Below are 16,512 nucleotides of genomic sequence, written 5' to 3' on the forward strand. Positions count from 1 at the left end.
TTTCATTTTTTTCAAAAGTACTTCAAAAGCAATGTTCATAAAAGAAAGTGTTACTAAAGTGTTGGGGACCGGTCCCAACAACAACAACAAAAAAACCATTTTTTACCGGCGTAGAGGTATGGGAAAAATGAAGACACAATTCACACAATGGGGGGGAGTTTCAGGGATTATTCAAATCCCCAAATCACCCGTGTTTATTTTTCTTTTCTTTCCTTTTCTTTTCTTTTCTTTTCTTTTCTTTCTTTCTTTCTTTCTTCATTCATTCATTCATTATGTATACGATATTCTGTCTGTATGTATGCCTGCAGGCCAGAAGAGGGCTCCAGACCCCATTACAGATGGTTGTGAGCCACCATGTGGTTGCTGAGAATTGAACTCAGGACCTTTGGAAGAGCAGACAATGCTCTTAACCTCTGAACCATCTCTCCAGCCCCCCGTGTTTATTTTTCAAACAGCTTTTATATCAACGTAAACTGAGGGGAAAGGTAAAAAAAGCTTCATTAGCATTCTGTTTCCTAGGTAGTGGGGAATGACTTAAGTCATGACTTACCTATGTCCATTTGGTCAAGTAGATTGAAAGCACCTCTCCCCCAAGTGACCTCATAGTTATAATGAAAGGAGCAGAATTACATTAGCATGTCGTGGCACCTGTTGGGATTGCTTTACTTCAAAAGAGCCAGGCGATCCATTCCTATGTGGAAGGTGCAAATTGCGCCTGTAAGTCGCTCAGATTCTCTGACCACCAGACAATGTGGAATATGGGCCTACATATTTCAGCCCCTACACTAAGGCACTTTGTTTTGTTTTGTTTGTTTGTGTTCAATACAAGGACTTACTGTGTAGCTTTTGTTTTCGAGGCCGGGTCTCACTGTGTAGCTCTGACTGTTCTGGAACTCACTATGTAGCCTCTGTCTCCCAAGCCCTGGGATTAAAGGTGTACACCACAGTGCCTAGCTTGACACATGCTCTTGATTCTAGCATTTGAGAAGCAAAGACAGGTGGATCTCTGAGTTTGAGGCCAATCTGGTCACAGAGTGATTTCCAGGATAGCCAGAGATACACAGAGAAACCCTGTCTCTAAAAACCAAATTGGATTTTATTAAAATTAAGAACTTTTGTTAAACAAAGACAGCATTACATCTGTGAAAAGGTAGATAGGTACTATGTGTGTAATATATATATTGACTAAGAATTCATATACAGAGTATATAAAGAACTATGAATCTTTAAAAAATAGAAGTTCACTTTTAAGTAATTATACTTTTTTATTATTTTTTGAGTGCATATGGGTATTTTGCCTATATTCTGTAATGTATTTTGCTTGTATTCTGTAAGGAGTGTGAATGGGTGTTTGTGTCTGGTGCCCAAGAGTTCAGAAGGACTCCCTGAAACTGAAGTTACAGACATGTTGGTGCTGGGAATCTAAGCAAGGTCTTCTGGAAGGGCAGACAGTACTCTTAACAACTGAGCCATCTCTCCAAGTTCCATTCTTTAAAATCAGCAGAAATGCTTTATCAAATAAGATAATCAAACAGACAACTGCAACCCAATACTTGAGAGATAGAACAAGAAGATCAGGAGTTAAAGGTCATCTTCACCTAAATGGCAGGTTCAAGGCCAGCCTGAGTTAATGAGACTATTTAAAAGGAAGGAAGAAAAGTTGAAGTTTAAAGCTTTGCAGCTTCCTTACTTAAAAGGTAACTAAAAAATGCTCAGAATGATTACAGTGGGAAAAGATTGATACTGTTGACAAAGCTGTTCAACCTAGGATGCCATCATAATTTGGACAGATCTGAATAGGTACAACTGTCAGGGAAAACTTTATAAATGTCTGCTGAGGTTAAACATAGGACCCAGCAACCTTACTCTTAGCTCTACCTGAGGGATATGATTATGTGTCTCCGCTGAAGATAAATACAAGAGTATTCCCAGCTGCTTTATCCATAGTAGCCAAAAGTTGGAACAAGCTGAAATAATCCACTGAAGGAAAGTGGATAAGCCAAGTGTGTGGTAACCATATAAAAAAATTGGACAAACCATGAAGGGAACAGACTGTTGATCCACATACTGATGTGGATGAGCCTCATGGTTATAATCTTGAGTGAAAGAAGACAACTCAGCCACAAAGGAGCCTGTCCCCCATGATTCCATCTGTGTGGTGTTTACAGACAGGCAGATTATAGGTGTCAGAGTAGTGGTTACTCTAGGGTAGGATATTGATGGAGCCTAAAGTCATCTCTTGGTCTGGCTATGGTTCATTGGTGTATGTATACTTAGGAAATAATGCATTTATCATTATTAGTGCATAGTACTATATTGTATTAATTGTTATGTATAGGTGTATGGTACAGAGGATCAAAGCCCAGGGCTTCACACTCGATAAACATTCTACCATGAGGTACATCCCTATCTTATGTTGTATTGTAAAATAAGTTTGACAAAAATGAATCCAAAATGGAAGCTGCAAAACCAACCGTGTAGACAAAGGAGAAAATGTCTTTTGTCTGCAGAAAGCAGCAGTCCTACATGAACATGGAGGTCTCTGTCTGACTTAGAAGAGCTGGCTAAGTCTGATCGTTCACCTCCATACAGCTCTTTAAACCGTCACTCTTAAATATTGTTTTCCTTATTATTTTGCTCAGTATCTGCTTATTAAATGTACTATATCATAAGAGCAAACGAAAAGGAAACCAAGTGAAGTTACTCCTCCATTAAAAAAATGAAAAGGAAAGAAAAAATTAATGAATGGCTCATTTTGCTTCTATGAATATTTTTCTTATTTCCTGCAAGTCTAGTGCTTTTAACAACCTCATTAACTCTATAGAGAGAGCTGACTTCAGGAGGCCCCAGAAGTTTAGATGGCATGGTAGGAAACTATAGCAGAAAACCAGGATTGTTATCAGATCAATTGGCTCTAGTCAGAGGTCATCTAGCAAACGCCTCCATCCTTGTTCATCCCTCTCGTCCCTGTCCCTTCTCTCTTCCCCTTTTGTATTTTCTTGGTATTTTGAGACAAGGTCTCACTGTGGAGCCTGAAATAGCCTTAATTTCTGGCAACCTCCTGCTGCATCAGTCTTCCAAGTGCCAGGGTTACAGGCACGAGTCACCGTACCTGGCTCAGCTGTCCTGCTCTCCCACGCATCTTTACCATACAAGTGTTCCGCCCCTGGAACACATGCTAGAAGCCTGCTTTCTCCCCCAGCACTATATTCTATCCTTTGCTCTTCTACAGTCTTTTTCTGGGTGAAATCCAAGAGTCCTGCATAAGTTTCCTGTCTTTACCCATCTTCTGATTACTCCTGGAACCTCTCGAATTACAAGACCCTTTCCTCGTGTCATGGCCATTCCCTTCTTTCCATCAGTGCTGCCGCACTGGCTCTTGACCTGCTGTATTTAGTGCAGATCCTTAAACAGCATTTTTTGCCATTCTCTTATACCTTGCGTGGATTATCTTTGTTCGTATAAATATTCCCAGAACCTATATTGTGTAGGATGCTATAAAATATAAATATTTTTGAATGAATTATCTATTTCACAAGATAAACAAAAGCTTCCTAAGAGCAGTTTGCCCTTCTCAGTGCAGTTTGTATTCCACATACAAACACAGGATAATTTGTCCTTTTTTTCTTCTGTAAAAATTTTATTTTCTAGGTATGTTTATTTGTCTGCATGTGTGTCATAATACATACCTAGTGCCTGTAGAGGCCAGAAATGGGCATCAGATCCCCTGGAACTGGAGTGTGTGTGGATGCTGGAAATCAAACCCAGGCCCTCTGTAAAAGCAGCCAGTGCTCTTACCCACTAAGCCATTTCTCCAAGAGGGATTTCTTTATTCAGAGTCTCTGTTGAGCATGTAAGACCTGCTACATTCATGTTGCATGAATCAGTCACTTCTTTTGCTGCCGCTGAATACTAAGTGACTGTTATCTTCAGTGAAGCCAGTTTCTATCTTTGCTGTCCTTTCCAGGGTGCAAGGACTGCTTCCCAGAAAGAGGCACGTTAGCCTGCTCTGTAGTTCTTGTACTTTTCTGTGAACTTTAAAGGACAGGACCATGTTCTAGTCATCTTTAATCTCTAGTGCGTAGCATAGAACTTAGTAAATGTTGAATGAATGCATACCTAGTTTGTTTTCAGTGTTCTTGGAATGGAGTGGGATCAAAATTAGCCTAATCGTCTGCCTCAGCCTCTCCAGCCTAGCAGTCTGTATGTTCAAAGTGTAATAACATGGGCCAGAGTCCTGTATCTAAGGACTAAGTCCTCAGGGCAGGATGCAAACATTTTTGTTGGACTTTGTTACTGACCAGGTATTCTAGTAAAATTGCTTTCTAGCTTTAGGTCACAAGGTGGCGCTGTGAAACCAGTTTTGCTCCTTGGTTGGACTCCAGGCTCACATGCCCTCCTGACCTCGTGTTAATCAAACATCAGGATCACCTGGTTACTGGTTAAAGTACTCTTTAATGAAATTTGTACCCAGAGATTGAATTGTTGGTCTAGAGCAGTGGTTCTCAAGCTTCTAACGCTGTGACTCTTTAATACAGTCTTTGTGACCCCAACCATAAAATTATTTTCATTGCTATTTTGTAACTGTAATTTTGCAACTGTTATGAATCGTAATGTAAATATTTTTAGAGATAGAGGTTTGCTAAAGGGGTCATGACCCACAGTTTGAGAACCACTGGTCTAGAGACACCTCTGAGCTTCTGGTTTTAAGTAAATACTCTATAAGCAATTTTAGCATCTGGCTTTTCTCCAACAGTGGAAGGTGTCTTTGGTTACCTAGAGAGGTTCATGTTGAATAGTCTACATAGCAAATTCCAGAACAGGCAGGATTACATAGAGAAATCCTGTCTCAATTAAAAAAATACACACATACGTCTCAAATTTTTAAAAATATATACATACACACGCATGCATGCACATGTGCGCACACACACACACACACATTCATATAGTCCGCCATATGGAATAAATTTTCCACTTGATTATGCAAAGATATCTGTCAGAAATATAATTAACTCCTTCAGTAAAATTAAATTTCCAGTTATTCAAAATATGAACTCAAACTCTTGGTGAATCATGTTCAGGAGACATAAATTTGTTCAGTCACAGTTGTTCAGGTCTATTTCCCGGGGTGGGGGGATGTATCACCAGTCATTTCTGTGGAACAGTAGAGACAGAGGCAAAGGAAGAGAAGAGGAGGGAGGGGAGAAGAGGAATGGAATGAGAGGCTCATTGCTTCGCTCCCTCCCGGCTCATATAAAAGACATAATTAAGAGTTTATCAGGTTACTAAACACAATTAAGTGGATATTATATCTATTTCTAGTGTCTTCTAGGATTCTTTGTATTCTATATGTTGAATTATAGAGATTACAAAATACTCCAGGTTCCATATAGGTCATCCTAAAGCAGAAACTCATGTGGAGATATTTTCTCCCTGTGAACCAGCTCTGATGCCTGAGTTAGAATATAGAATAGCACGGCCTTGACCCAAACATCAGCGTACTGGGGAAATTGGTGCCGTGTGCATTGGAAATCTTGTTGGCATTATCAGGCAGCATCAGATGAGTTACTTAGCCATTGATTTATGGTAATGGATTTTGGACTTTGTGGGGTCAATACTTGGAAGCTTCTTTGGTTCCCCATTGTGGTTTTGAATGAGAATGTCCCCCTCCCCCATAGACTCGTAGATTTGAATGCTTGGTCACCAGGGAGTGGCAATATTTGAAAAGATAATGAGGTGTGGCCTTGTTGGGGGATGTGTCACTAGAGGTGGTGGGCTTTGAAATTTTCAAAAGCCCAAGCCAGGTTCTCTTTCTTCCTGCTGCCTATGGATCCAGATACAGAATTCTCAACTGCTTCTCCAGCATCCTGACTGCCTGTATGCCTTCATGCTCCCCACCATGCTCCCTGCCATGATGACAATGGACTAAACCTCTGAACTGTAAGCCAGCCTCAGTTAAATGCTTTCTTTTATAAGGGTTGCCATGGCCGTGATATCTCTTCACAATAGAGCACTAAGACACTTAATACTGAGCTATATGTGATATTTCTAATCACTTCCTTGGCCTGTTTTCTTTTTTCTTCCAAGACCTTGGCCAAGTATTTTTATCCTGCTAGAGCAATAAAGAGGTCCAGCTGAGTATTTTCTTAACAACTAGCAAACTACAGAAGTCTACAGTAGTCTGGGTTGTTAGGTCTGGTCCTCTTCACATCCTGCCTTAAGTCTAAGGTCTTTTGCATGCTGACCCTTACATCGCCTCCTACTGTGATCTTGTTGCAAGTCACTGGCTGAAAATATTTTGGAAATAACCTTTTATTCTTCCTTTAGGGATGTTTTTACTTGACTCATTCTAACGTGTTGGCCAATGCTTCCAGATGCCACTCACATTTGGATGTGCAGCAGCAGCCAGTTGTAGAACAGTAAAGACAGCAGCAGCCTTGTCATTCGTGTTTTGATCTGGGCAGTGGTGATGCACACCTTTAATCCTAGCACTGATGGGGAGGGGCAGAAGCTGGCAAATCTCTGTGAGTTTGAGGCCAACCTGATCTACACAGTGAGTTTCACAACACCTAGGGCTATATAGAGAGACTTTGTTTTGAGAGAGAGAGAGAGAGAGAGAGAAAGAGAGAGAATGAGAGTGGATTTCTGAGAGCAAGTCAGGATAGAGGCATTCTTATATAAAATTACTCAGTTCTTGCTGGGTATGGTGGCACATACCTTGAATTCCAGCACTCCAGTAGGCAGAGGCAAGTGTATCTATGTAACTGGAGATTTCTCTTCCCCCTGCCAATTCACAAATAACCACTCTGAGGTTTAATATTAATTACAAACTGTTTGGCCTATTAGCTCAGGTGTGTTGTTAACTTGCTCTTAGAATTTTAATTAACTAATTTCGATTCTGTATTTTGCCACGAGGCTTGTGGCTTAATACCTCACATCTTCTCTGGTGGCTACTGGTGTCCGCCTGACTCCACCTTCTTTTTCCCTGCCCCTCTGCTTGGAGTTCCCACCTAGCTATACGCTGTCTTGCCAGAGCAGCTTCTTTATTAACCAATGGTAATAAAACATATTCACAGCATGCAGAAGGGAATCCCACATCATATCTATGTGAATTCAATACCAGCCTGGTCTACAAAGTGAGTTCCATAACACCCGGGGCTACACAGAGAAACCCTGTCTCAAAAAATAAAAAAAGAAAAGAAAATCACTCAGTCCTCATAGAGCAATGAAAATTTTCTTTTTTGGGAAATATGCTAAGGATGGAGGCTGGGGTAGAAATGGAAATTGCAGATATTGTTGATGGAGTGGTACCGTGATGTCAAAAGGAATTTTCTGGAGAAAGACAAGAGGCTTTAAAATTCTCCATATTGTTTGGTTTGCATTTCATTGAGACTCTGGTCATCTCTCCCCATCTTGCTCATCCCCATTCCAAAATGGAATCATGATTCTGAGAAGTCTGCATTAAAAAAAAAAAAACCCTAACATTTGTTTACTTTTTGACAATTTCATATGTGTATAGGATATATTTTATGTTTTGATCATATTCAGCCCTCTGTTGTCCTCTCTGATTTCTCTCCCACTGACACCAAACCCTTTCACCCCAGCAAGCCCCCCTCCTACTTTCTTTTTCTTGTGTTCTTAGGCAGTCTCACTGTGTACTCCTGGATGTCCTGGAGCTCTCAGTGTAACTAGGCTGGCCTCAAACTCGCAGAGATTCCCCATCCCTGCCCAAGCACTAGGATTAAAGTCATGATTTTAATTAAAGAGTGTGGGAAAGTTGCTTACATAAGCATGGGTGTGGGAGCAATTTACCAGTGGCTACACTACTGAGAACAATGATTCCTTCTCCCAGTAGCCAGGAGTCAAGTTGGGGATGGAGTGTTAATGGGCTCAGTCGTGTGCAGGTCCTCACAGCTGCTGTGAGTTAATACACAGTGGCAACATCGTGCTCCGGAGAGCACATCAAAGCACTGTTCTCTGGCCCTTTACATTGTTTTCGTTACCTCTTCAGTAGTGTCCCCGAGCCTTGTAGGGGGTGGTGGGCATGCCCTGTTTAGGGCTGGGCACACAATAGTCACTGACCAGTCATGAGTCTCTGCATTAACTGCTGCTGACCAAGGCTGAGAGCAGCACTCACCTATGGATAGAAACATAAATATTTAGGACTGTCGAGATGGCTCAGTGGATAAAATCACTTTCCGCAAAGCCTGCTGATCTGGATTCAATCCCCAGGACCCACATAGTACAAGGAGAACCAATTCCCACATGCAAGTACCAGTATGTATGCGTATACTCAGAAGAGAGAGTATACACATACATTTATAATCATAAATATTTAACTAATAATCATAAATATTTAAATGACCATTTGGCAACATATTCATTTAGCAAGCAATAGTAATAATATGTTCCTCCCTAGAGCCTATGGCCTTCCTGGCCATGGTCCTTTTACCAAGTTTATAGTACCAGGGATGGATTCTCTCTTCTGAATGCAGGCCTCAAATTCAGTAGGAGTGTGGTTGGCCACTCCCATAACATGCAGGGTCTCCTGCTGGAAAAGATACTTGGATGGTTTTTCTACTCCTGTAGCCTGCCCGCCTTTCAGCATTATGAAAGCTAGCCAGCAGAGAGGGAGCTTCCACTTTCGTTTAAGCTTGATCACTCTGTGCTGCAACCAACATGTAGTTTCTTCAGCAGTAGGACCTTACATCTAGTTCTGGTGGGCAACCAAGAGCAATGATGATAGTGTATATTCTTCTGGGGCCTCCCCATCAATAAAAGCCCATAGAGAAGTATCCCATGGAAAAGAAGGATTTTTATTTAATAATCTAGAAGCAAGCATTATCCACCTGTGCAGGGGACCTGGGTACAAATTTTTTTCCTTAATTTTTTTAAAATTAGCTTACAAATTTTCTAAATTTAAAAATTTTATCGGGGGCAGTGGTGGCACACATCTTTAATCCCAGCACTAGGGAGGCAGATACAAGTAGATCTTTGTTAGTTCAAGACCAGCCTGATCTACAAAGTAAGTTCTAGGACAACCAGAGCTGTTAAACAGAGAAACCCTGTCTTGAAAAATTAAAAAAATATGTATTACATTTATGTATGTATATGTGTGTGAGTGTACACATGCCGCAGTGCAAATGTTTCAGAGGGCAGCTCCTAGAAGTTGATTCTCTCTACTACCATGTGAGTCTGGTTGTGGATATGGAGTTGTCAGGTTTGGTGGCAAGTACCTTACCTGCTGAATGAACTATCTCTCTAGCTCTCCATATAGTTTTTAAAAATATCCTTGGTTTTAGTTAACTTTCCCACTCAACACTTCCTTTCCTCCACCCTCCTCATCCCCGCTTAAACTTTTGAACCTGGTACCCACCCCTCAGTACTCATATCACTTATGTACTACCACCACCACCACCACCACGACTGCCCAACCCACTCTGCTGCCCTAAGTCCCTCCTGCCCCTGACCATGAGTCTTTTAGCTTACTGGCCTCTATAGCATTGCAAATTAAACACACATCTAAAAATTCAAAGCTAGACTGGGTGATGGTGACTCAAACCTTTAATTCCAGCACTCAGGAGGTAGTAGAGGCAGTTGGATTTCCGTGAGTTTGAGGCCAGCCTGGTCTCCAGAGCGAATTCTAGGACAGTCTCCAAAACCCTGACTCAAGAAACCAAGCCAATCAACTAACCAACCAAACAAACAAAAATTCAAAGCTAGAATGTATGTGCTAGAGAACATGTGGGGGCCTGGGTTACCACACTAAGAATAATATTTTCCTGCAAATTTCATAATTTCGGTTTCTTTCACAGCTGAGTAAAATTTCACTGTGTATAAGTACAACATTTTGTTGTCCATCCAGACTGACTCCGTTTCCCAGTTACTGTGAATAGAGCAGCAATGAACATGGATGTGTGCATCTCTCTGTAGTAGAGTCTTGGGTATGTGCCCAAGAGTGACGTAGCTGGATCATATGGAAACCTACATTTTAAAAAGTTCTAGATCACCTTTAATCCCAGCACTGTAGAGGCAGAGGCAGGCAGATCTCTGTGAGTTCAAGGCTAGCCAGGTCTATATAGTGAGTTTCAGGTCAGCCAGGACTATGTAAAGAGACTCTGTTTCAAAAAAACAAACAAAATTTTTTTCCAATAAAAAATAAAGTTGTAGATATCCTCCCTCTAGTCCCTACTGGGGTCTTAGCATATAGCCCATGCTAACCTTCACCTTGTGTCTCCTGAATGTTGGAATTATAGGTGTATGCTGTTATGCCTGGTCTCTGGATGACTCTGTCTGTCTGTCTGTCTGTCTGTCTGGTGTGTATTACACTTGGAACTATGAACCATAGAATCTTTTAAACTTTTTTTAATTTAATTTTTAAGAGTGTGTGCAGGAGGGTTGCTCTGGAAACCAGCAGAGGGCATTAGGTCCCCTAGAACAGAAGTTAAAGGTAGTTATGAGTCCCCCAATCTGTGTGGTGGGAACCAAACTCAGGTCCTCTGAAAGAGCAGTGCATGCTCTTAATTACTGAGCCAGCACCCTAGCCCTGAGCTGTAGAATCTTGACTGTATCCTGACTATGAAGGAAAGCTGCCTTTAAGCCTTTTCTCCTGGCAAAATAGATGATTCCTTATTCTCTCAGGGAGTGGCCAGCTGCATTCTCCTTTTCTGCTGAGAATAGCTGTTTATAAGACTCACTGTCTGGAGTTATTATTCCATTCTTCTGGAGGGAACCTCATTTTGTTCTCTTAACTACAGCTGGCGTTTAGGTGCCCTCTTTGTGTGAAAGAGGAGTGTTCCTACCCAGAAGTGCAGGAAGGAGAAAAGTCACTGGAGCCCGACACCTGCACTGTAACCAGATTACAAATGGCCGGTCAGGAGCGTGGGTTGGAGTGGGATAGACCCACAGGCCAGTGCTGAGCAGGCTCCTCTTCAGGCCTGACTAGAAGGGACAGAGAAAATTGCTCTTGACTGATGGAAAGGGGTTTGGCAGAGGCCCCGGCTTCCTGTCGGGGACTTGAGCTCATGCAAACCTTGCTGTTGAGCGGGTGGGGCTGGCCAAGCTTGTTTCTGGTGAGTCCTGTTTCACCCCCACCACCCTCAGTTCCACAGATGCTGGTTTACTTGCAAGCTCCATGCTGACTGTGGACTGAAAGCCTCTTGTTGTTTTGAGTTTATGTTTAGATAACTGCACATGCCTGTGGTGGCCAGGGCACCCTGTAAAGGAAATGCCTGGGCTCCAACAGTCCAGTCTTTCTTTCTCCGTATCATTGAGTGAGTGGAGCTTGTATTCAGGACATTCTAAGATCATTTATTTCTTTGCAGGATTTTTTACTTGAGGGATTCTAGGCTTCTCCTTGGTACTTGGAATGCTGGGATGGTTTTTTGTCTTTTCTCCCTTCCATCCATTCGACCCAGAAGGGTTACAGGCTATTTTAACCAGGCCTTCTTTCTATACACAGCTGGGACACCACAGCATTCCTCCCCTTGGTGAGAAGATTGCTGTGGGAGGGTGAGTAGGTATGACTGTGGCGGGGTTAGCAGGTTGTTTTTATGACCATTGTGAGGTTAGCAGCCACCCTGCACTGATGTTCTCAGGGCAACTCTTCCATAGATTATCTTCATTGTCCTTTGTCATCACTCTCCTGTCCCAAAAAGCTTCCACTTGGGTGCTCAGTAAGCCATAGAGCACTTACTGCTTTTGTAGAGGACTCGGGTTAGATTCCCAACATCCCCTTGGTGGTTCACAGCCGTCTGTAACTCCAGTTCAGTGGGGCTGAAGCCTTCTTAGGACCTCCACGGGCACCAGGTACACATACTTATTTGCAGGTAAAATATACACAATACATAAAGTAAATTAATATAAATTTTTTAAAAATCTGAATCTGGGGGCTGGAGAGATGGCTCAGAGGTTAAGAGCATTGCCTGCTCTTCCAAAGGTCCTGAGTTCAATTCCGAGCAACCATATGGTGGCTCATAACCACCTGTAATGAGGTCTGGTGCCCTCTTCTGGCCTGCAGTCATACATGGAAGGAATGCTGTATACATAATTAATAAATAAATTAATAAAAAAAAAAGAAAAATCTGAATCTGGGCTAGGTATGTAGTTCATTTGCCTAGCATGCATGCAGCCCTAAGTTCAGTCCTCAGCACCACACGTGAACCTGCTGTGGTGGTACTCACCTGACAAGTCAGTCAGGACCTTGTCATCAAAAGTCATTTATCATTTAGAAACATATTGGGTTTTCTTTAGTTTGTTTGGTTTCATGTACATTGGTGTTTTGCCTGCATGTGTGTCTGTATGAGGGTGTCAGATCCCCTGGAATTGGAGTCACAGACAGCTGTGATTTCCCATGTTGCTGCTGGGGCTTGAACCTGGGTCCTCTGGAAGAGCAGTCAATGCTCACCAGCCCGACCCTGTCAAAAAAAAAAAACCAAAAAAACTTTTTTTTAACTCTGTGTGTGAGAGAGACACATGTGCCATTGTGTGTGAGTATGACACGTGCCATTGTATGTGAGTGTGATTCATGTGCCATTGTGTGTGTTCTGCTGAAGCAAATTCTCCCTCTACCACATGCGTCCTGGAAACTGAGCTCGGGTAGCAGGCATCTTACTGGTTCATCTTTTAACAAATTGAAAAGAAAAATAAATACTTCTTATGCTTGTGCAATCATTGAAAATTACCCAGAGGAACGCTGATGGTTCTTGTGCTTCTAATACAAAAGAGAAATATATTGTTTAAAAATCCATTATTAGTTAATCTCAGTACTCAGGAGACAGAAGCAGGTGGATCTCTGAGTTCAAGACCAGCCTGGTCTACAGAGTGAGTTTCAGGATATCCAAGGCTACACAAAGAAACCCTGTCTTGAACCACCCCCCCCAAAAGAAAATCCATTATTGGACAGTTGGGGTGGGCATGACTCCCTTCTCTGTTTGGGCATGGTTAAACAAAATAACTAATGATTTTAATGTCTCCTTTTTTCAAGATGTGTTACCTTTTCTATTAATTTTTTAATATTTATTTGTGGATGTGTGTGTGATGTGTGTGTGTGTGTGTGTGTGTGTGTGTGTGTGTGTGTTAGTCAAAGGATAGCTTTTAGGTGTCTGTTCTCTTCCCACTGTGGGTCCCAAGGTCAGAATTGAAGTTCAAAGCCTTGGTAGCAGGTGCCCTTACCTACTGAGCCATCTTGCCCTTGGTAATCTTTTCTTGTAAAATTATTCAAAATTTACCTTTGGAGATTAAAAGGGAGGCTGACATTTTAAATAACTTATTTTAGTGTAATCAAGAAGTCATTCTTTTTGTTCTTTTTCCTTTTTTCCAAGGAACCATTCTTTTTGTTCTTGTTTTGTTTTTGATACAGGTTTGATACAGCCTCTGAGTGCTGGGATTAAAGGCATATGTCACCACCACTCAGTTTCAAGGAGCCATTCTTAACATAATTACTATATTTTAATAGAAGATACTCTTGCATTTAAATACCCTTTGTTGAAATTCTGATATAAGCCTTACAAGGATAGCCTGGACACATGTAAAGAAGCTAATTCAGTGTGTTTTACAGGCTTTTATCCTAACTGCCTCAGACTTGATCCTTGTGCTTTTGCTTTCCAGTTCTCTCCTGCGCTATGGTGGCAACCTGTCTCTTCAAAGTGCCATGAGTGTGCGATTCAACAGCAATGGGACCCAACTCCTGGCCCTGCGGCGGCGCCTGCCCCCTGTCCTCTATGACATCCACTCCCGCCTGCCGGTGTTCCAGTTTGACAATCAGGGTTACTTCAACTCATGCACTATGAAGAGCTGCTGTTTTGCAGGGGATCGTGACCAGGTGGGTGCCTTGGCCTTCTCCATCCCCATGTCTTACTGTATTACTCTCAGTTTCTCTTTTGTACCACATGAAGTAGAACTGTTGATGTGTATTTTTTCTTTTTTTTCTTTTAAACTTTTTTCACTTTACATATCAACTCTAGTTTCCCTTCTCTGCCTCCTCCTGCTTCTCCATCCCACCCTTTCCATTCCACTTCTCAGAGGGGGTAAGACCTCCCCCCCCCCCGGGGTGACAACAAAGTCTGGCGTACCAAGTCCCTCCCCCTTGCATCAGGCTGGGCAAGGTATCCCACCATGGGAATGGGCTCCAAAAAGCCAGTTCATGTACCCAGGATAAGTCCTGGTTCCATTGCCAGCTATCTCCTCTCCAGCAGATCAAGCCACATAACTATCAACCACATTCAGAGGGCCTGGTTCTGTCCCATGCAGGTTCCCCAGATGTTGTCAGTCCAGAGTCTGTGAGTTCCCATTAGCTCTGGTTCAAGATGGCCGAGTTGGGAGAGGTATGGAGAGCGAAAGCAGTGAGATATCTTGATATAGGGAGCCATTATGGGGTTAGGGAGAAACCTGGTGCTAGGGAACTTCCCAGGAATCCACAAGGATTACCCCAGCTAAGACTCCTAGCAATAGTGGAGAGAATGCCTGAACTGGCCTTCCCCTGTAATCAGATTCGTGACTACCCTAATTGTCATAGAACCTACATCTAGTAAATGATGGAAGCAGATGCAGTCATCCACAGTCAAACACTGGGCTGAGCTCCTGGATGGAGTTCAGTTGAAGAGAGAGAGGGAGGGATCATATGAACAAGGGGGGGGGGTGTCAAGATTATATAAATATATATTTTTAAATGTATTTTGCGTGCATGTATGTCTGTAAGGGTATTGGATTTCATGGAACTAGAATTACAGACAGTTGTAAGCTGCCATGTGAGTGCTGGGGAATTGAACCTGGGTCCTCTGGAAGAGCAATCAGTGCTCCCAACCGATGAGTATTCTCGTCAGCCCCTGATTCTGATATTTTTGTCTCACAGTGACTGTCTTCATCCAGGATGCCAAGGGTACACTCATTCAAGGCACATCCTGTAAACCAAGGCTAGCTACATGATTCTAAGCAACCAGCTCTGTTGAATTTTAAGAATGTGCCATTCTGAAAGGAAGAGAGCTGTGGCACAGTAACCTGCCAGTGGAAGGCATTTCCATAACACGTGCTGTCCCAGAACCATGTATCTTGAAAGGATTCTTGAATGGCGTCATTTTCTTGAATGAAATGGCCTCAGCAGCCTTGTTTGAGAAAGAACCAGCATTCTAATTAGGATTGACCAGCCCTAGCTGTGTGTTCAAGTCTTTTCTGAGTTGCTGGGACTAGAGATACTGATGATTTAATGGAGACAGTTTAGGGGCAGGAGGAATGGCCTTAGGGGTTAAAAGTATTTACTGTTTGCACAACACCCACATCAGGCAGCTCACAACCACCTATAGCTCCAGTGGGTCCTATGTCTTCTTCTCACTTCTGAGAGTACTCACGCACATGCATCATGCATAAAAACATAAATGGACACATAAATAAGTTTAAAAGGTGGCAGTTTAATAATGGACTCGGCACACTTATATCTATCTGAGCCATAGAAATTGTGAAGTAATTGTCAGTCATCACTTGGATTGGCCTCAGTAATTGAGCTGAGTAAAGACATATAAAGAATCTAATGCTGGTGATTCTTCAGAAATACAGCCTTTTCTTTTCAAGGATAATGAATCTTATTGTTGCCTTACATCCAGATAGGGGGAAAAAGAAATGTTAGTTTTTTATTAATGCTGTGGACCCATCATCTATGTCAAATTTTGACATTAAATTTGACAGAGGCAGTTGGGCATGGTGGCACACACCGTTACTACCAGTAATCGAGAGGCAGAGGTAGATGAATCTCTGTGGGTTTGAAGTCATCCGTTTATCTATATAGTGTGTTCCACACCAACCAGGTCTACACAGTGAGACTGTCCCAAATTAATTAATCAATTAACTAAAGTCTCCCTCATCTCTTAAGAAATATTTGTTTGTTTCCTTTTGGAAAGAGGCAAAAAAGGAAAAATTCTTTGAGACTCTCCAAAGACCCTGATTTTATTTTTTGTTTTTGTTGTTGTTGTTGTTTTGTTTTTCAAGACAGGGTTTCTCAGTGCAGTCCAGCTGTCCTGGAACTCACTCTGTAGACGAGGCTGGCTCACAGTCAAGCTCACAGAGATCCGCCTGTTTCTGCCTCCTGAGTGCTGGGATTAAAGGCATGCACCACTGCCCCCCCCCCCCCCGCCGCCCCGGCTAAAATAGTCACCTTTTATAGGTAGAGAATAGATATCCAAATTTAGGGTTTATTCTCAGTTTGACTCCTAGGGCCTACTTAATTTAAGATCCTCATTGAGCACCACTAGATGGCCTCAGTTAGATAAGGGTTGTCTCCTAGGGAAGGCCACAGAACCTAAATGATTTTGTTTTTATTTGCCTGTGGGGTATTATAGACTTCAAAAAAAAATGTGTGTGTGTGTGTGTGTGTGTGTGTGTGTGTGTGTGTGTGTGTGTGTGTGTGTATGAATATGAGTATATGGGCACCATTTGCATGTTTGAGCCTACAGAGGCTAGAAGAGGGCTTTGGATTCTCTGGAACTAGAGTTAATAGGTAGTTGTAAGTCACTATGTGGA

General features: G+C 42.2%; 1 protein-coding gene and 1 non-coding gene across 3 annotated transcripts in view; both read left to right on the forward strand.

Moving 5' to 3' along the window:
- Dcaf5 (DDB1 and CUL4 associated factor 5) overlaps window positions 1-16,512 on the forward strand; it is a 114,642-nt gene that overhangs the window by 55,219 nt on the left and 42,911 nt on the right. For both annotated transcript variants that reach the window (XM_087911697.1, XM_087911698.1), the window contains exon 6: window positions 13,612-13,825. In XM_087911697.1, the coding sequence (XP_087767823.1) occupies window positions 13,612-13,825 (214 nt within the window). The remainder of the gene's footprint in view (window positions 1-13,611; window positions 13,826-16,512) is intronic.
- On the forward strand, window positions 2,454-2,593 carry LOC125388118 (small Cajal body-specific RNA 3). Its single transcript, XR_007228130.1, has one exon.

Source organism: Myodes glareolus, chromosome 11 (genome assembly GCF_982192425.1).
Source record: "Myodes glareolus chromosome 11, mMyoGla1.1, whole genome shotgun sequence".
In the NCBI taxonomy this organism is placed as follows: Eukaryota; Metazoa; Chordata; class Mammalia; order Rodentia; family Cricetidae; genus Myodes; species Myodes glareolus.